Raw genomic sequence first — 22,527 nt, forward strand, 5'->3', positions numbered from 1 at the left:
TTAGCGCTCGCTAAAACGTGTTATATTTTGCCAGGGGAGAAATGACAGGTAATAATTTTGACAAGCAAACCCATAAAAAATCCCGCTCTCACTCCATGCATAACTACTTGTCCATGTTTCCGCTTAGTTCAGGCAGTATGGACTATATTTCAACTGAAGCCTTGCCTGGAACCTAAGGAAACCACTATGGTATCCATAATCTGCTATCTGACATCTTAACTCCAAGGAAGGATCTTAGATCGCTAGCATTGATGTTTGTTGTCTGCAGAACGATTTAAGACAATTTCTTTCACTAAATTAGCATATAGCAGTTTTACGTATACAATAGTGTTCTTAGGGCAGCAGGAAGGAAGCCCTATGAAGACATTGGAGAACACAAAGTTTGAGAAATACTGATGGCCTGTCACGTGTTCTACAGTGTTGAAAAACTGGGGGGTGATGTCCAGACTATTTGTCTATCAGCATGATAAAAACTAATTTACAGTGCTGAAAAGTGACCTTCTGTTGGGCTTGAAGCACCATTTGATGTTTCAACAGATCTTTTCATAACCACTAAGGTTTGGGTCTCTGCAAATACACTAGAGAGCCATTAGTCTCAATGTCAGTACACCCACGGACTGGACAAAGACCGCCTGATGCATATTACACACAAAACTGGACAGAACTTTCTCAATCTGGCAAGCTCTAATCTGATTGGCTGACTATAAACAACTTTCCGGAGTCATGGCACAAACGTTTTTTTAAATCAGTCAGCCTGGAAAAAAAATTTAGAAGTAAGAAATATTCAGTGGATTTGTCAAGTTTGCCAGGATAAATAAAAGCAAAGTATGCAAAGGGTGCTACTTGGGTATCATGTTGTACTTACTGGTGCACTTTTTGGATAAGGGATATTCAATTATATAAAATATAGTAGTCCAAGGCACTCAAAGTAGGATTTAAATGAAAGAAGTCTTTGTTAGATCATGGCAATAGAGAAAAAAATTCAGATAAAATAATATAGAGAGATATCAAAATAAAGATTTACATTTACATGTCATAATTACATTTTAAAATAAATTAAATCAAAAAGAATTATTTTAAATTTGTAATAATATTTCACAATATTACTGTTTTTACTGTATTTTTGATCAAATAAAGTAAATGCAGCTTTGGTGTGCATAAAGCCTTACTGACCCCCAACTTTCGAATGTTAGTGTATTCCTTTTCTATATTTGTTTGATGCTTTGTTTGATTTTTGTCTGCGGGAAAAAAAAACATTACTTTTTACAAACAAAGATGTTATACACATTTTCTATACACATTTTTCACCAATTCTTGTAAAACTGTTCTCGGAGGCTGTCGTCTTATTTATTTTCCCCATAGCGGCCTATTATTGTTGAACTGTAATCTGTTGCATTAAATGTCATTCAGATCATTCACTCTCTTTCTGTCTAGGTTGGTGGTTCTGGGCCAGAATAAGCTGTGATGTAGATCAGACCTTTCGCCATTTAGTCAAAGGTCTGGCTATGACTAGAAAACCATTATCTATTAGCTTTTATGATTTAATAGACAGATCTAATTTGAAAATTCTTCCATCTGTTGAATGTTTCTTCCACAGATGCTTAAAATTTAACACAAAAAGTTGAAGGGAAAGCGATGAAGTCATTCATTAACTTTCCAGTTAATTTAACTTGCTTTCTCGATATATTAAACATCATGGAACGGGGCCGCTGTCGTTGTGGCAGTACGGTTAGCGCTGGATCTTAACGGTCTTAATTTTGTGAGGGAGCACTCAGGCAAAAAACATCAAGCAATTAGAAACATCTGTTGGGCATTACATCACCAGACTACGATGCACACGGTCACTAAATTTCGCTTGAATATTGCGCTGTCACTTACCATCATCTAGGTACATTTGATCCAGTTCCTGTGGTTCCTGCTTGATGCTGACAGCCAGCATGGCGGGGGCGTCTTCCTCCTCCTGTAGGAGGGGGGAGGACCCGCTCCTCACTGGTCCTTTGGTTATGTGAGCTGCTAACGCAGAGGCCTCACTGGTGGCCTGTGATTGGGTCAGATTGAGGCTGGGAGTGAAGGGGAGTTCTGGTGCAGAGTTTGGGGTGGAAGGATGGGACCCTGGAGAGGATGCAGCGCTTCCTGTCGGGTAGAGCATGGACTGAGGGTAGCGTCCGGGTGTGGGCTGGATGGTAGAGACGTGTGGGACCGTAGGAGACTGGGAGCCCAAGTTCAATCCCACTGATAGGCACTTAGTGGAGATGTGAGGCGGGGAAAGATCCTGCAGTTTTGGGCTGGTGCTGGGGGAGGACGAGCAGGACAGGGAGGTGGGCTTTGCCGCAAGTCTCTGAGGGCTCGACGCGAATGAGCCCGTCACACAGGGCCTTAGTTCTGAGGGTATCATGGGGGTCATCGCCGGGGGGCTGTAGTAGGGCTTCGGATGCAGTGCCAACCCAACAGGATGGAGCGGCGCACATACCTGGGGGAGGTCGTAGTCGTCGCGCGGCTCTGTTTTTATGGTTGGAACTGGGGAGGCGAAGGCGAAAAGAGAGCAAAGAGAGAGATCAGATGAAGAAAACGGGGGAAAAGGAGAAAAACCAATAAAAACACGTTCCGGGTTCATGTGACTTATGCGAGCTAGCGCGAGTGAGTGGGTTTGTGGCTAGGATACCCACAGCGAAACAAACATTCTCATCAATGAGACTATGTGTCTGAGGCTACACGCTCCCGCCCAACTGAAAATATTTAAAGAAAGAGGGAAAAAAGGGATGAATCATCACCACAAGAGCCTTCCAGCTGCTTTCGAAAATAAAAGGGCTATTTTTTTTGGATCTGCCCCCAGTGCTAATACCATATAAGCGTGCATTATGAAATATTTTACTGCTACAGTAGTTTCGCATCCACTGATTTACCCCCCCAGCATTTTTTTCAGAGTGTCATTTTAAGATGCGATCTCAGGTTTAAGAGAGCCAAATTGCTAAGAATTGGACTGAGACTGAATTAGAAACAGATCAGCAGATCCTACATATCAAGTGCATGGAGTTCAAACTAGCAGAGAGGCTGCCCAATTTTAACATAAACACAAGTAGCAAAGGTGCCTTTAAAGACATTTTAAAGAGAAAATGTTGTACTGAGTACTGTGTAGTATACTTTCAGTTCACGTCGTTTAGCTTCTAAAGCCAGATAAACTTTTTGCTCAGTTTATCTTAAAATTTGAATGTTTCTCTTTCAGGAAAAAAGCTCCAAAATATAAATGACCTATTTTTGACCAATCAGATGCTCTCTGGAATCAGAATGTCCCTCCCCCAACACCATCTTCATCTGACTAGCAAACTGCAAATCATGACTGTTATGTAAATATAAGCATGTCTGTTTCAAAATGAAATGCATAACTGCAGGGAAGACCACTATAATTCAGCAATTTCAGCAAAGTCATCCATGTCTTTTTGTTCTGAACATCCATTTCTTTGTAAGCATTAAACAGCCTGATAATATAACTACAACTAAAAACGACCGTTTCTTGGTGTATATGATTCTGGTGAACAGATGTTGAGCTACTGGGGAGAATTCATCTGTTGTTGACAAACTCTTCATCCACATGACGTTACATTTTTCACCTTTTAACTTCTGGCTGCATTTCTCAACAGACTGTCAGCAGCAGTTTATTTTTCTTCGTCGATGAGACATCCCTCACACAAACATGCCTCCACAGAAGCCCTGAAGTTTTAGTTTGCATTCTGTCAACAATACAGAGAAAAGGGGAAACTCTCTGTGCCGCCCATACCGACCGCAGTTTTAAAATAGAGCCTAGACACCTATTTTAAGCTCTAAAAGGGGAAATGACGCTTCTAGCACATGACTATACAGGCAGGCAGATATCTGTCACTCTGTCTCATGTTACAACCAAAAGCCATCTTAGATGATTCAGATTTTTGTAACAATTACCACTGAAGCTTATAGACTTATGATACTAATGAGTCATTCTGTGTTAATATGAAATCAAATACACAGACTCAGGGTTATAATTTGTTCTTTAAAATAGAATGAGATAAATAGTCTCTAAATCTTCCATCTGAATGATCAGAATAAAAAGTGTTATCTTAACACTTAATATATTCCATATATTAAAATGTAATAATAATAATAATACATACACAAAACAATTAAACACTGTTCCAATAAACTATAAAACAAAATGTATAAAGTACATTTTAGGTACATAAATTCAAATTATATGTACAAGTACATGACTCTACACATCAATAATAGTTATCTAAAAAAAGATTCACTTCTATGTGCAGTTAAAAAATATAAGTAAATAAATAAATAATGAACAATATAATAATAATAAAAGTAATTATTTCAGGGGTTCTTGGTCTTGGCCTGAAGACTACTGCCTTAAAAAGAAGCTTAACTTTAGGAAAATGTTCTATCGTTCCTCCCACATTAAAATGAATGAAGTATAATTCAAATGTATATGACTTGAACATCAATAATAATTATTTTTAAAAAAATTACTAATATAATAGTTAAATAGTACTAATAGCTAAAATCTAAAAATGTAAAAATAATGATTATTTTAGGGGTCTTTGGTCTGAAAACCTCTGCTCTAAAAGACAGATATTAATAAAATGTCCTGGACAGATTCCCTGCATCATCTTTACAGCGTCCAGTCTAAAAAAAGACACTACTGCAGTGTGAGTGGGACGGCCTGCAGTTGCAGTGCCCACACTTCAGGAGACAGGGCTGGGACAAGCTGGGTCTGACTCAAGCCTTTGAACCACCCACTGGTTACGCACACTGGGCCTGAGGGAATTAGCGGTGGTTAGGACTTTTCAGAAGTCAAGTCATTTTTTTTATTTCACCTGGCAACCAGTCTGGATTTGAATAATAGCATTCACATACTGGACCCCACCCTGTCACTGCCCTTCCACTGCTCCCAGAGCAGGTATGGAAAAGAACAAATTTTATGGAAATGCTTTTAACAAAGAAAGAACTAGCCACAATTCCATCGACTAAACAAGGCTTCAGAATTTCTTCTGAATTCATTCAGTCACAGATTGGAAAAAGAAGCGTGTGTGAATTAAAGGGGAAAGAGGCGATTTTTGTTACCGTTTGTGGGCAGGTATGTGAAACGCTGGTACTGGCTTCTCTTCCGTTTGCCATTGCACACGTAGAAATTCACTTGAACTGGGTTGGATATTCTTTGGTTCCGATATGATGGGACTTCCACAAGCAAAGCCACCTGAAATGCAATATATGAACATGATTTCAGTCAGCTGATGTTGCAATGTCGGGCTGGATTTGACGCTCAAAAAAACAAACAAACAAACAAACAAACAAAAAAAAAACGCTTTTTGATAATACTAAAAGCCACTGTCTGGGTTGCTTCTAAATCTCTTGAATATTAAGCAGGGAAAAAATAAAGTATTTTAACACCACCTAAAACCAGTTGGAATAGTTTCATCAGACATTTTAATGAAAAAACAAACTATTCTAGATATCAAAAACATTAACAACTCCATCTCCGTTATTCAACCTCACACCATGTGCAGCGTCCAACAGCCGCGCACGCATCCAGCGATTGTGGCTTTGTGAGCTCGGGGCAGATGAGGTTCAGACAAACCAAACTGCATGCAGCAGACGGTGTTATTTTTGCGCTTCTCACCCTGAATGAGAGAGTGTCCGGGGACTCCGTCCAGACAGTTTATTTCCCCTGCGCGTCTCCCCTCTCTGTCTCCAGACACCAGTGAACTTTTGACCACTGAGCCGTCTGCGATTATAACTACAGTATGAGAAAGGTGTTGGGAGTGTCAAACTGTCTATCTCCCCCCAACCTCTTTTCCTCCACCCTGAGATGAACCCTGTGTGGCTGAGAAGAAATTGATGGTAGTGCTGTACAGTAGCCAGAGAGGAAGTCATCAGTCTTCTTGCAGGTTTTAGAACCATGTGCAGGTGAGCTCCCAGACTATTTATATTAGCACATCGCCTTAGCCGCAGAGCAATGCCAGACCAAGCACAATGTGTTTGAGGGAATTTCATCTATTAGTCTGATCTGCAGCTGTGCTCGGGACCCTTGGCCTGCAGCGAACTCCAACTCTACTTTGTAAAAATTCAGATTTACTTCAGTAAAAATGTCATTGGCAACCCATTTTACTTTTGTAATGTGAGGTATTTCTGAGTGAAAAACATATTCAGTGAAAAATGTTAAGGCAATTTAGGTCATTTGGCGGCCTAATTTTGGTTACACCTTGGTAAGGAGTAATTTTCTATGAAGGTAAAAGTCTTTGAGAAAGAAGCTCTAAAACTGTTTGTCGAGATTCAATTTCAAAAAACATGTTTCAAAAAGGTAATAAAATCTCATAATGGTATCATACATTTTCTTTCTTTAGCTTAAAACACACACATACTAGTGATCAAAAGTTTGGGGTCGGAATGTTTTTTTTTTTAAGAAATTAGAATGATTTCTGAAGGATCATGTGACACTGAATACTGGAGTAATGATGCTGAAAATTCAGCCCCAAACTTTCGATTGGTAGTATACATCCAAGAGGAAACAAAATATCAAAAATGGATGGTGGAAACTGGTGATTACATATTAGAATTGAGACAATTTGCAAAAGTTACATGATACTATAGTTATTTGGCTGTCCTTATTGAACATACAGTGTTACTTATTTACAAGATCTGAGGGGAAAAGAAATGTCATGAACAATTTCATGTCATTTTCCGTTATTCGTTTTCTGGAGCTTGTACCTAATGACTGAAAAGTCAAGCGCCGCCCCTAATTTACAAACACCAAATTATAGAAACTATTTCAAATGTTTGTGTTTATATGAAAAAGTAAATGTAACATTAAAGAAAATCTTGCTTTGTGAAAAGACAAACCAACCCCAAAACTGCTCCAAAAACTGACACAAGACAGCATAGCAAAATAAAAGAGCCATGTGGTTTAGACTGTGTGAGAAAATGGCTCACATTAAATAAATATACATATACACACACAGCCGGTAGGGAGGGGAAGAAATCAAAGGCGTCCTTGTAAAAAAATGGTCTAATACATTAATGCTCCATTCAAACAGATGGTCTCCATTCACTCGCTAAGCATTGAAACCAGGCGTGGAGGCTCTCATAAAGTTATGAACCAAGAGACACCAGACAAAGGCTAGCTTTCAGGGAGCTTTTGGCTCCGGAAGGGAAGAAACAAACATCAATTCATCCTAAAAAAAAAAATTTGACAGCCATAGTCCTCTCTTCATTTTATTATGAACACATGAGCTCAGACAGAAGCTACTAAAATTTTGCCATAAATTTTAAGGAATTTTAGCTAGCTCATTTTTTTTGATAGCGGGACCAAAAATCGCACTTGAAAGTTCTGCCGAGAAGCAATTAAAGAGTCACTACGCAATTATACATTCTCTTTACGAGAATCTACAAATAAAATGGTAAATAGCTGGTGCGTTTTCTCTTTAATGCTTTGATTAAAACATTCTGTCACATTCCAGAGCATGTCTATGTTTCTTATCTGGACAATACTGACAGTAAAAACCTTTAGAATGGGTTTTATCCAACAGTCTGAGCTCTATGGACAGACATGTGCTACCTAACAAGTGTGTGTGGTGAGGGGAGCAGGTGCAGTGTTCACACACAAACACAGTCTAATCCCAGAGTCTAAACTGTGGTCCCTGAGCTCTCGCAGAAAGAATCTTCCACAGAGAAAACAAGGAGCAGGTTTGCGTGTGCGAGTGCGAGTGTTGTGTGCGTTTCCTCCCGAGAGAAGAGAGTAGGGATCCACACATACATTATATCCGCTTTACACACCAAAAAACAACCTGTTTACCTCAAACACAACAATACAACAAACATTTCTTAGTTCTAAACAAGTTTTGTTATATAATAATTTACACAGTTATATAATTGTATTCATAACATTCTCAAGATTTCATCTTGCTGCCTTTTTTTAAGTGTAAAAAAGTTGAGTAAAATGCAAGACTTACAGATTTAAAGGATTCTCTGTTGACTTTGGCCTCCATTTCCCAAATGTGATGGCCATCTGTAAAAAATAAATAAAAAAGAGCTGAAATTTATAGCATACTATTAACATTCACCTCACATATGTGCAGGAATACACCACAGAGTGAGCCTCAATTCAGAATAGAAGATACATTTTGATATTAAAATCAACATATTATCACACTGTGATGGAAGTCTGATCAAAGCAAAAAAAAAATATTTATCACCAGTTACAGTAGATGATTGAATTGAACTTTTTCCACACACATATGGTTGTATTTTATAATAAATAATAAATGAACCATATAACCATGCATAGTTAGTATAAATAAATAAATAGATTTTAGAGGGATGAAAAAGAGCTTATAAATGTATTTGTTGTTGAATTTTTGGTGCAAAGCAGTTTCACTTAAAATGTCAATATGGCTAATACTAACAGAATATTTTCCCATAGATTTCCTACTCAGTCTCTCAAAACATATTTGGTAACACTTTACTTAAAGTTTTTTATACATAATGCATTATAAAAGTATTTGTAATTCATTAATTATGCTAGTTTGTAATGCATCGTATAATGCATTGTATGCATGAATAATTGTAACTACAGTTATAATACATTATATGACTTATCTATTCACTGAACACACCTTAAGAAAGTATAATGCATTAAAACACATAACGACCCACCAATTTTAAATATAGCCTTTTAACTTTGGTTACAATTATCTTTAAAAGGATGTAATGCATTTTAACATACATTCCGAATACTTTTATAATGTATTATATATAAAGGCTTTAAGTAAAGTGTTACCATATATATATGGTATATATATGGTATATGCCTATATATACATATATATATATATATACATATACATATACATATATATATATATATATATATATATATATATATATATATATATATATATACATATACATATACATATATATATATATATATATATATATATGTATATATATATATATGAAGAGTTCAGATGCAAAAGCCTCTAAGTGCCATCTGAAATTTTCTTCTAGAATGATAATTTTTATAAAGCTTGTATATTTAAGTTTAGTAATGTCACTTAAATGACAATTAATAGGTAATTTGCATTGCCATTTAAGTGAAATTATTGAACTTAAATATATGAGCTTGATAAAAATGATCATTCTAGAAGAACATTTCAGATGGCACTTAGAGGCTTTTGCATCTGAACTCTTCATACATATACATATACATATACATATATATATATATTGCTTATGAAAGAAAATATGATTTTGGTATTGTGTTGAGTCACCACTGGACATCTGGGTCCTGAGGCAAGACCAGTTGAGACCCGCTTCCATAGACAACATCAGTACAACATAAAAGAAGCAGAAATCCCAAAAGTCTATTCGAGAGCAATCGCTATACTGCAGTCAGCCTTGAGATTACATCATGTCCTGTCTGCCTCTGACCCGCTCGGGCAGATGGGGGGCTGATGCAATCCTAATGATCTTACCATAGCCAAGAAGTGTGTGCGTGTGACGTGCTTTTGCTATGGAGGGACCAGTCGCTTACATCAGCCCCTTGTGGAATCTCGCAACTCATGACAAATAGTGTCTGAAGGGTCCAATAAAAGGCCTGGTAAACTCCGCTTCAGATAATGAGCAACGGCTGTTTGGCTAAAGAGCGTGAGGCGCGCTTACACGTCACAGACTCTCATCTGTCCTTTCCCTCAATCTCCAATCTCTCCTCATTAAAAAAAGTTTTATTTAACTATTTTCAGCCTCCGTTTTTTTGATGCAAACAGGCTTTCCCACACAAACGTTTGGGAACAAAAGACATATTAAGGTCTCGTTTGCTATTTTTAGTTAAGACATCACTGAAAAGACGTTTTTACTTAGACCGTAAAAACAGGAGAAAACCGCAGGGTAGTTTGGTCACAGCAGCGACCCGCTAGGGCAAACCACAGACGCACACACGAAAACAAAGCATCATTGTGTCTAAGAAAGATTAAAAGTAAAGAAAGAAAGCAGAAGAAAGGAAATTCGTCTAATATTATCTAGAACAATAGACAACGCATCTTTTTAAACTTTCCATTGGCTTGTCTGCAGTCATATTTTTACATAATTGCATATTGCTATCATACATTTCACATTGATGATGCTCATGGGTTTAAACAGAATGCGGTGGAAAAGACTGTATTGGTTTTCCATGATAATTTTCTATGACAAATATGCTCCAGGAGACCCTGAAGACTGTATTCCTAGACATTGAGTGCTTTATTTACACCGCTGAGAAAGATCAAATGTATTGTTCTCACCTCAGTGAAGTATTTATAAGAGGTCTCAGGCTTCAAGTCAGACAAATTGCTTGTCGAGCTTTAAGACAAATGACTTGTCAAGTTCTCATAACGTTACTCAACAGCATATGCAAGGAATGGGTAATCCAGCGTCAGATTTAGAGGAGCGCTAACAATACTGTAGTAACGTCTGATTGCAATGAATCTGGCATCGGGGGAAATTTTCCATTGGAGGTTCTCAAACTATTCCAGACATATTATTCAGACTTTAAAGATGGAATGCTGAGACTATTTTGATTGCATTTTAAAAGAAAGCTTAGTTTTCGTGGGCAGACAGTGAGGGCACCCCTGGCTAGTCGCGCTGTGGTCTGTGATGTGGTGGAACGGTCTGTCATTACTGCTGGAAGGTAATGTGATGCTAGAGGGAACCTCCATTGCCACTGTCTCCTTCTCTTTCTCTTTTGCTCCTGCTCTTTTTCAGATCAGTTTCATGAAGTTACCAACTATATTATGGTTAAATTCGTCTATCTACAGCGATGTTACTCCACATCAAAGTGGCACACAGACTTTATGATTCCATTTTTCTAAGACATATACACTACTTGTAAGAAATGACAAAATAAGAAAGATGAACTGAAATTGGGTTTCCAAAAAAATAAACAGAAAATTACTCGAGAGCGCCAAATTGACCAAAATTACTGTCTGTCTCCATCAGTGATACTATTTCACCCCTAATACAAACTCTTGTATATGACATCACCACTTGGATGGGGCCCCGAATTATGGAGATCTGCGGTACACCAGCATAATGTCATACTGTCCTTTTATTTTCAGATCTCGACTCTAGACTTTCCTCTCAACCTCAGTTCTTTTGGTGGTCTGCAAGAAACAACCATTTTGGAAAAACATTTGTGTGCAAATTAAAGTTTATATAAGTTGTGCTAGATACTGTATGCAAGAAATTGTCTAAAAAGCAACAGTATTGTTTAAAAAAACTGTACAAACAATTATAATGATATTATAAACAGAGCAATTCCAAGAGGGTCCTCACACCATCGGTGCTCGGGCCCTAACAATGTTAATACTTACTTTTATTATGAATAACAATACTAAAATAATATGTAGTATTATATATAATAATACATTTTATATATGAAAAAACTAAATTGTAATATTCAGTAATATTTTTTGCATAATTATTGAGCAATTTTTGCATACAATATATAGCATGCAATATATTTGCACATTGTTCGGCAAGATGAGAAATATCTGATTAACTAAAGAAATACTTTAATTAACTGATTCATTGATTTCAATTTATTTAAATTAGTAAATCTCTCTTTATTGGCCCTGTCCCAAATGGCACCGACTCGCGGTCTTCCTACGAGACGCAACACCACTTTGACTGTTAGGAAGCTTGCTTCAGTGCGGACTCGACAAAAGTGTGAGCCTTGCCTTGACCACGTCATATCAGACTACTTGCTCAGAGAGAAGCATACAAGACCATTACTGATAAAAATCTACTTTACTTAAGAGCCAAGGTCAACATGACATATTTCAAATACCAAACTTTAACAAGGTTTTACATGTGGTATTTGTATGTATAAAACTTTGCATGTGCTAGGATTTAACAGAGGCGTGCCAGAGGTGTTGCTATGCAATCGCTGATTTGGTTTTCAGCAGGGTTGCTAGAGTGGTTGATTACTGATCCAAGTCAAAAAAGCCCATCCCAAATCTCTATGATATTCTAGTCCCTAGATCGAACATTTTTTGTCCACCAAGTGAAAAAAGTCTGATTGCTTAGAAACCCACAGGATTCACAATGATCTACACGTCGAAGTTTAATACTGTACTTAAAGGGAAAGTTCACACAAACATGAAACTTGTGTCATCATTTACACACCCTAATGTCGTTCCAAACCTATATGACTTTTTTTATAGATATTATGAAGAATTATGCAGAGCCTATGATTAACTTTAGAACTGGACTTTCACAGTATGAACTACCTTCTTTTATGTTCCACAGAAGAGAGAAAGTGATCTAGGTTTGGAAAGACATGAGGGCGAGCAAATCATGATTTTTAGGTGAACTATCCCTTTAAGTATTAGGTCTTAGCAAATACCTCTAAAAGAGCCGAATACTACTCAAAAGCTAACTTCCAGAGCCAAGTTTCTGGATCAGTTTGCCCTTGTCAAACTCCCCCTAAGCCCAGTTCAGAATCAAAAGCACTGTTGTGTTGTTGATTAGGGAGGGCCACAAAAAAGAAATCTTAGTGCCCCAGGCGGTCGGGGTAGTAGGCAGTCAGGGAGATGGGTGGTGGTAGTGTGCGTCCAAAAGCCTCCCTCAGACAGTTGTACTGTAAACACACACAGATGCGGCAATGCAGACCTGCTCGCCACAGCGTTGTGAATAGACTCCCTTGTCCTCCTGCAGCGGAGAGCGACTCCCCCCTCCTCCTCTGGGCAAAAGGGATCAGCGTATGGCACGAGAGAGAAAGGGGAGCTTAGGCTGGGATGACCCTAATTGCAGATGCTCAAGCAAGCCAGTTTTCCAGAACGTGCTAATGAACAGCAGCTGTGGAGTCTTCAGGCAAGTAGCGCTGCTCTTCTATGCCACGTTAAAATGCTACAATGTGCTTGAAAAATATTCATTTTCATTGCGTTTAAATGAAAAACAATAAAAGCCATCAAATTCTGCCAGGCCATTGTTGTGGATGGTCTCTTTATAAATGTATAATATAATTTTTTTTGTTGCTCCTTAATGAGGAGACAATGCAGGGATTCCCTGAGGCTTGCGACCACGATTGGTTTGTTTGTGAGAGTGCGCCATTGTTGCCGAGGGTTGTTGAGGACGAGCCAAACCTCAAGGCTCCTTCACACGGAGGTTATTGTTCTGAAGTGTGAAAGGCGGACACCCACATGAGATTTTCATTCACGAAGCTTCTCCAGAACAAACTCATCTCACACAGAAGACCCATAGAAACGACTTGCAACTAACAAAATTTTTAGTAATGTTTGTGAAGGCAAACAGCACTATTACAATTGCTAATATGGAAGGTTGGGGATTTGAAAAACTCCTTAGACTTTTGCCAGGTGGATGATGGTAAAACAAAACTTGTTACATCAAATGATAGAATTCAAAAAAAAAAATTCTGTGTGCTTTGATAAAGATACTATGACTATGCGGGCTCCACCAAAGTGTGTATCGAGGCCTATGATGGTATTAGTTACATGACCTTGATTATACACCCATTAGTACCAAAAAGTTTGAAAACTAGTTAGTTATGTAGGCCATATGAAAAATACTTTAGGGCTTTTCACACTTGAAATATTTAACCCTAGCTCATTGTAAACCCAGGGAAACAAATTCTAGGGTTACCTTGATTCACGTTTCACAATGCTCATAATTTAACCAATGTTAACAATTAATCCTGGGTATTCATAAGCTGTTGTTTCTCACAGTATATTCCTATACTCAGGGTTTAACCCTCCTTATTTGCCTATTTGTGGTGACAGTATCACTGATTGGACGAACGCTGCACCAAATATGTTTACACAAAGGCCGACTGTACTATCAAGTTTACACTGAATGGACTTTTCCGAATATAAAGGTAAGAATGAAACGGTATCTTCATTCCAATTGTCACGTTTTCAAACACCGTTTTTCCACCGCTGAAGCTACTGTTTATACAACGCGCAGTGTTTCCGTGACTGTCCAAAGAACGTGAATATGAGGCACACTATTGGTTGTCCGTGGCTAAGCATCTATTTGTGACATTCTAACATTACATCGTTTTAACACTGTATGAGTTTGGCACTACAATGCGTGGTTAACACGGCAAGAACGGTGCTAACCCTGCCCTGGAGCAGGGTTTCATAACCGCAGGTAAAATTCTAAATTACAAGCGTGAAATGTTCCTGTGCCCACGGTTAAAAGTGGGGTTTAGAACAACGATAACCCGGAGTTAAGCGCAGAAAAAAAGCGCAGGTTGAAAAGCCCCTTTGAGTGAAAAGATTAGTTAAAAACAACAGTTGAGTTAATTATCAGAGTATCTTTTCTACAAATTACATTGTTAGGCCATAAATGGCAAATGGCTGGCTTAATGAATGAGTCACTGAATCGTTGCTTCAACAGTTTCATTCACTGATTCTTGCAGTAAAAGTGACTCACGGTTCAGTGAGGGAGTCAGTTGTAACTCAGTAGTGGTGAGCTGTGAACGATTCACTGACAGAGTCAAGCTGAATCAAACCACTAACTCATGAGTGAGTTAAGGCTAATTCACACTGCACCAAGAGACACAACCAATGGTGTCAGTCACCAGATTACAGTACGTCACTTCTCAGACGGTTACGTGCACCGCACAAGATATCTGATAAAACAGATGGACACAAACAAAGATTCAAAGTGGATTTTAAAAGACTGTCGCAAATTTTAATTATTTAGTCGCATTTGTGACCGTTTTAGTGGAAATCTGGAGTTACCGGGAACCAACTCTTGAGCCTTGACCAATAATTCAAATTAGTTCAACACAAAATTGGGTGATGCATTTAAAATGTGAATAAACTACCATCTGCCTGTTTGATTAAGCACCAACTATTTGGTATGGAAGGTTTCTATGGACAAAAGCTGAGAACAATATTCACCTGAGCTGTCTGGAACCACCCATGAGTGCAGACTGATCTACTTCAAATAACTATTCTAATGAAGACTGACTCATTCACACACACAGGTCTATACCTGGATAACTTAATCTAATTGGTAAGAATAATAAGCTCCAGGTCAAAGCATTGGCCATGCAACCTCTGAAGACATTATCATATGCACTCACACACCAATGCACAAAGAAAGAGGGGAAAAAGAATTTTAAGTGGTTTTGCAGCTGAGCAGGCAGTGAAGTCCAGTGAGTCCAGATGTGAAAACGCTCCTCTCTCATGAGGGAGTTTCTTTGTGTCTGCCTCTTTCTTTCTCTCTTTTTTTGCCCTCTATTTTCCCTTCTGTTAGGAATCCCCACTGTTCCGTAACACACCCACACACACATATTAACTGTAACACATCAGGGCCAAGCACACATACACAAACACACAGGCCATTTCCAGTCAATGGAAAAATTTTGATTTGCAAAGGAACCACCATAGATCACATCCCTGGCCAGTGTCAAATAAAGATAACAAAAACATCGTTAAGTTCTGTTGTTACGAATTTGCATACAAAGTCAACAAGCCGCTCCACCACTGACAACGTGAGCTCTCCAACACTATTAACCTGATATGTATCAGAGGATGCCAACTTGAAGAACTTTAAAGTTGAGCAATTCTTCTCTCTCCCTCTTCCTCTCTGTCTACGTCTACAGAGAAAGAAAAGGAGATGTCTTATCTTTAGTCATCAGCGTGTGCCAAAATGAAGACTTCTCTGAGGTGTCTGATTATGTCTAGACTAGACAGTGAACTCAAATTAGTAACATACACATATTAATCACGGATGACTCTGATGTGGATGGTGCCCAGATCATTTCAGCAGACACATTTATACAAAGAGTCTTGCAGCAGTACACTTATGCACTGAAGTATTAATGACGAGAGATAAGGAGCTGAGCAGCTGCTGCATTAAAGACTTCATTAATCGTGAAATTCATTCATTCTATTCTATTCTATTCTATTCTATTCTATTCTATTCTATTCTATTCTATTCTATTCTATTCTATTCTGTGGCATTTTATTTTACTGGTCTGATTTATGTATCATGCTCTGGCAGCCAGCTAGAACACCTTAGTAACCATTTAGCAAGTGCCTACCTTCCTACCTTATCTTCCTACCTACCCATCCATCCATCCATCTATCTATCTACCCATTCATCATCCATCGACCTGTCTATCTATCTGTCTACAGTTTCAGCAATGCCCTTGCAATCACCCATAACTCCATGCAAGCAATCTAGCAACTGCCAAGCAGTTAAAGCAGAACATCCTGGAAACCCTACTTTCCTTAAAATCTCTCTTCAAACTGCATAAATCAAATTAAATAAATCATAAATATCTACTCTAATCTAATACTTCTTCAATAGTGTATTACCAATCAGTTTAAAAAAAAAACAATCCCTAAACTTCTTTCTTTCTCTCAGTCTCACTATTTTTCCTCTCCTTTTGCATATTAATTATACTGTCTATGACTTTCCATTTAAAAGACGCTCCAAGCACAGATGGGAAAAGAGTCTATGAAGTCACGTTGCAGCTGAGAGGAAGCAATGGTCAGAAAGAGGGAGAGAGAGACAGAGGGATTCCCTGTGTGTGAGTCATTGTAGGAGCCCCCTCTTCACTCATAACAAAAACAACCCTTTCCTTCGAGATTGAACCCACAGAGACAGACTGCACAGCGCTAGAGACCGCAGATTAATTTCAACACCTTTTCATTGACAGTTATGATGTTGATCAACAAAAATATTAGTCTAATATGCTTTAAAGGAATTGTTCAACCTACAAATTTTAATTCAGTCATCATTTATTCACCCTCATGTCGTTCCAAACCAATATGACTTTCTTTATTCCATGGAACATGTAAATCGTTTTAGTATATCTTGGCCACTATTCTATATTTTGTTCCGTTCCTCACACAATTGCTGTTGTATGGCTTCAAAAGACTTTAAATATATTACACAAGTTGGACCATTCCAATGGCTTATATTTCATTTTGGATCCTCATACAATTGCATTATATGGATATTTTCGCCAGAAATGTCCTTTTGTGTCCCAAGTAAGAAAGAGGTACAGGTTTGGAAAAATATGAGGGTGAGTAAATAATAACAGAATTTTATGGGTGAAATATTCTCCCATGATGAAAAAACAACTCATTTTAATCTAATATCTTTTAACCAATGAAGAAAACCTATTTAAAAATTGAAACAGAGGCTGAAACGCCTCTTTCCTTTCCTAAAAAACTGAATGTTCCCCAGTTTTAAAGAAGCCAAAGTTTTATAGATGATGGTAAATGCAAATACAGGGGAATACATTATAAGGCAATGAGTCAGGAGCATGTGACCGAGCTCATGAAAAATGATAGAGGAAAAGATTTGTCCTTAGAAAACTGGACAGAGAGAGAGAGAGAGAGAGAGAGAGAGAGAGAGAGAGAGAGAGAGAGAGAGAGAGAGAGAGAGAGAGAGAGAGAGAGAGAGAGAGAGAGAGAGAGAGAGAGAGAGAGAGAGAGAGAGAGAGAGAGAGAGAGAGAGAGAGAGAGAGAGAGAGAGAGAGAGATTGATTGTTGGCTCTTGATGCCAATGGTGGGCTGGCTCAGGGGTGTTTCCATGTGAGGAGTGCCCAAGAATCCTCAGCAGATGCCAGACACGGGGAAACCCTTCTCAAAAACAAGAGCACACACCCTTCTGTCGGCAAGCACACACATGCCCTCCTATCTCGCTCTCTCTTTTACACAAACACCTACGCAAATATGTGCACAAACCAAAAATGTCTCTGGGTTTGACAGCATGTTATTGATGCTGTAACTTAAACAAATGTTCATTCATTAGTAAATCCACAACAACCTTTATCCATCCATCCATCCATTATATAAAATGATATAAGAATAAATACATATAAATTAGTGGCTATTAGAATACAGAGAGGTTCAATATCATTCTACAACTACAACACATTTCAGCAGCTTCATTTCATTTCAGTTCCCCTCTTCACAGGTAAAACAATGAGGCCATTTCCTTCAGCTTTGTGTTACGGATCGCCAAATATCCAGAGTGTTTACATTACTCAGCCTTGCCCTTGTCTGCACCTCCTCTCCTTTTTTTTCTTCCATTTTTTATTTTATTTTTGACACACTCATCAAGGAAATGACTGTTTGTAAATCTCAGGTATCAACAGTCAAGGGCTACTGCTTCTATTTTCCATATGGAAAGAGAGAGAGAGAGAGATCTGAATAAAGACAGACAAAAAAATCAAAACAAACGCCCAGACACAAGGGACAGACTGCACACTCTCTCTATTTGGGCTCCATTCCTGGGCAGCACAGGCAATGGAAAGTTCTGGAAATGTAAATCTGTTGGGTTAAAAATACAGCGCATTAATGTGCTCCACATGTGGCACTCTGGCATAGGGAGCGATATTTTGACGGGGAAGAAGGAGGGATAGAGAGAGTGGTAGGAGGGTTTTTCTATCTGGAGAAAGCAACCACATACATACACACTGAACGACAACTAACTACTACTACTACTGACAGTAGTTTAAGGACAAAGCAGGACTTTTCCACATATACTGGACAGCTTCTAGGGGCACGTCACAGGAAAAAAGCTCTTATGAGTAAACATTGACCCCCATGACTATAACAGAGAGATAAACTACCGCATCAAGCCCAGGGAGGCAGATATTCATATAGGATCCTTTTACTTCCACTGAACTATGGACTGGAACTGATTTAATTGATCAAAATAATTGAAATCTGTTTGTTTGCGCAGCGCATCACAATATTGGCTAAACCAATGGGTTAATTTTGGGAGGGGATTAAGTGTTCATCCAAACAATGGCAAACAGGTTTTGGAAAACACTCTGGATATTTGGCGATCCGTAACACAAAGCTGAAGGAAATGGCCTCATTGTTTTAACTGTGAAGAGGGGAACTGAAATTAAATGAAGCTGCTGAAATGTGTTATAGTTGTTGAGTGATTTTGAACCTCTCTGTATTCTAATAGTCACTCATTTATATGTATTTATATATTAGATAGATAGATAGATAGATAGATAGATAGATAGATAGATAGATAGATAGATAGATAGATAGATAGATAGATAGATAGATACTTAACTAACTTTAAATGTAGTTAAGAAGTCCTTCATTCCACACAGTTTGCTTACTGTCCGTCCTATACAGTATGCAAGATTAGTATCCATCCCGAATCATGGTGCGTTGAAAACAGCATGCCAAATGTGGCCATATGACACCCACACATGCTTTTTGGCCTAATATTGTCCAGCTCCCCTTGCACTATGCAAAAGGATTGGTTTGCAATGGATCGAAACATAATATCATGTTTTTCGGGGGGAAATCTGCTAAATTAATTTATACTGTATATGGTAAAATGTGATGTGTTAAATGGAATTAAGTGTACTAGACATGCATTGGTAACATTTGCAAACATTTTTCAATAACATGCAAAGGGTGGGAGATATACTTTGCAAATGATGCAGAGATTCCTTGTGGGCCTCATTATAAACCAATGCTCATTTACAGGTTTACATCATGCTCAAAACTATGTTATTTACCATCGTCAGCACCTTACGTATTTCCTTGTACATATGGGAAGTATGTGAATTGGGATTCAGCCTGTCCCAACAGCTTTATCTTCAGAAACCTCCCAACAGTGAGGCCACTTCAAAACAATTCCAATTGCTCACTCACTCACACACACACACACACACACACACCCCTCCAAGTGTGTTCCCTACCTTGTGCTCTCTCCACAAACACCACCTTGGAGTCGGGTTGGAAGTTGTGCCCGCTGAGAAGCATCTGTTCCCCCCCTGAGGCGGCACAGCTTTCCATGCTCTGTTTATCCACGAGGGGCAGCTCCTGTGCCGAGCGCTGGGCTGCAAGAAGGACAAAGAGACAGAAAGAAAGTGAGGAAAGAGATGTAAATGTGCAAAAATCATAGGGTACGTACATTAACGGTAGGGTAAAGAGCTAAATCTCAGTATAACTATAAATATCTCGTGCTCAACAAGGTTGCATTAATTTGATCAAATACACAGTAAAAACTATAATATTGTGAAAATGTAATTTATTCTTGTGATGGCAAAGCTGAATTTTACATCAGAAATAGGATGCTCTGTTTCCTTAATTGAATATGTTGATTTGGTCAAGAAACATTTCTTATTATCAGTGTTGAAAACCATTTTGTGGACACTTTGACAGGCCTCTTCCATATGATTTATATGTCTTTCATACATGTTCTGCCATTAACTTGGGAATAATCCAGAAATCAATCACATTTTATGAGCTGAGCTCATTTTCTAGTGATATTTCTTATTTACCTCATAGCAATTGATCGACCTGAGGGGGGTGGGGGTTAATTTATATAATGAGCAAAATTTGTCTTTGATTTATTGATTCAATCCATCTAATTACAGCATTCTTGTCAGTTAAGGATAGTGCTAGCAAGATCATGGGTTTGAAAAGAAAAAAAGATAAATGCACAAAAATAAGATTTAGTGAGATTTAGTGGCATGACTCACAGCACTCAATGGGGTTAGATGCCACCTGTAAGGACACCATCCTGCCATTAGGTTGGTTGATGTGGACACGGAACACCATCCTCACACGCGTGTTCTTCCGTCCGATGTCTGTCTCGCCCTTCCGGAGCTCGATGTCTGAGTTACGCAGCTTGAGAATTCCAGCGCAGTCGATTCTGTGGCACAGTAAGAACGTTAATGTTTGAGGAATAGACTCAACAAATCCTTTCAGAAGTACAAAAATGTGTGGTTAATATCGTTAGACAGTTGTTTAATAAACATTTTTTCGGAACAGAGTAAACGTTTAATTTATTGCCTGAATTTTTTTTATTACCACTTCTGCCAAAATTATGCCTGGCTCTTATTCTGCACTGCATAAATACATGGCCTTCTCTCTCTCTCTCTCTCTCTCTCTCTCTCTCTCTCTCTCTCTCTCTCTCTCTCTCTCATCCCTTCTAATTTCTCTCCCTCTCTCTCTCTCTCTCTCTCTCTCTCTCTCGTCCCTTCCAATTCTCTCTCTCTCTCTCTCTCTCTCTCTCTCTCTCTCTCTCTCTCGTCCCTTCCAATTTCTGCTCCTGACATGGCAGAGATGTTGTTAAAAATACATGAAAAGTTTACTTTCTCCATTAAACGTACAAATCCTCCAACTAGACCAGAAAGCCAAAGTGTGTAAATACTTGCTTTAAAGCCTTTTCAAGTTTTGAATCTCATTGAAGAAACATGTAGAGCCCTTTATTTAAGAATCATCTGTGTGTAATAATGTTAAAGCTTAGTTTTTGACAAAAACAAAAAGTCTGAAAAACTGGAGAAACAATCACAGAGTATGAGTGATCTGTCAACACAGTACATGTACTAGAACACCAGATATTACCATTCCCATGTTTACGTGGTGAGGACGAGGACACTGTGTTCTAGTTGTCATCCTGATTTTTTGTTGAATAACATTTGTCATTCCTTTCTCAAAAAAAAAAAAAATGCTTTAAAAAGTGTGAAGCCCGTGTTGAGTTTCCAGCACTATGCGTCCAAACCAAACTCTATATACAAGGCACAAAATATAATTTTCTTTTTAAAATTGTTTAAACTGCACTGAAACATGGGGCATAACCATTTTTTGGCTTTACTACAGAAACGTGGCAAAGAGGGAACGCTACTCAGAAAGCTCTGAAACAGGATCCAGAGGGGTGTGTGGTTTTTTTTTGTATAAGTTAAGTGTTACATCCATTATAGAGTGAAGAGAAAATGCTGAGCTAGTAAGACCGCTACCGCCTGGCTTGCAGAACAGACCCCAGCGCGCCATTACAGGCACCACGCGACCAGAGGCCTCCTGTAACACGAGCCCTGGAGCTCATACAAGGGAAACCCACAGCGCTGGGACTCTGTCGAAAGCGTGCGCACACAAAAACACACTTCTGCTAAGCAACTGCCTTCACAACAGGGGAATTGGCGGTAAAACGGAGGTTTTTTTCAGTGTTGTTTATTGCAGGAAATATGCACAGGATGCATGTGGATATACAGAATTATGTGGTACAAACATTTCCCTCACCGGGCTTTTCTGTGTTTTTTTCTTTTTCTTAGCATCTTTCTGAGATATATACTCACATGGCCCTCATGTTGCTCTCGGGCAGGAGAGGAATCTCAAGAACTTTGGTGTTGGACTGCATGACCTCGTGGCTCGGTGTGGACACGGTCTTCCCGGTTATGCGGTGGACCTGGTAGAAGGCGTGAGGCCGGAGAAGACGGTCGTCTGCCGTCCCAATGAACAGCTGTAGGGTCAAAGGCTCACTCTCCATGTAGCCGTGAAGCTGAAAGATACAAATATGAATTTAGTGGTGTGACCCATTTCTAGCCCAAAGCAGTTTCTAGTTCAATGTGAACAAACTGATGTATGACATGACACAATTAGGTTGCAGAATCAATCCCAGAAGATATTTTATGTTTGATGTAAAGTGGGATTTTAGACAAATGAGATTTCAAAGTGGGAGTGGCTACCCAGCATGACCCTGCATAAA

General features: G+C 38.7%; 1 protein-coding gene across 1 annotated transcript in view; it reads right to left on the reverse strand.

Moving 5' to 3' along the window:
• The window catches only part of nfatc1 (nuclear factor of activated T cells 1), a 41,891-nt gene that overhangs the window by 10,003 nt on the left and 9,361 nt on the right, over positions 1-22,527 (reverse strand). Inside the window, exons 4-9 of the mRNA XM_081376397.1 lie at positions 22,118-22,320; positions 20,522-20,694; positions 19,736-19,876; positions 7,989-8,044; positions 5,104-5,236; positions 1,879-2,517 (exon numbers count right to left, since the gene is read on the reverse strand). Coding sequence (XP_081232523.1) covers positions 1,879-2,517; positions 5,104-5,236; positions 7,989-8,044; positions 19,736-19,876; positions 20,522-20,694; positions 22,118-22,320 — 1,345 coding nt within the window. The remainder of the gene's footprint in view (positions 1-1,878; positions 2,518-5,103; positions 5,237-7,988; positions 8,045-19,735; positions 19,877-20,521; positions 20,695-22,117; positions 22,321-22,527) is intronic.

This window comes from Scardinius erythrophthalmus, assembly GCF_964197995.2.
Source record: "Scardinius erythrophthalmus genome assembly, chromosome: 10".
In the NCBI taxonomy this organism is placed as follows: domain Eukaryota; kingdom Metazoa; phylum Chordata; class Actinopteri; order Cypriniformes; family Leuciscidae; genus Scardinius; species Scardinius erythrophthalmus.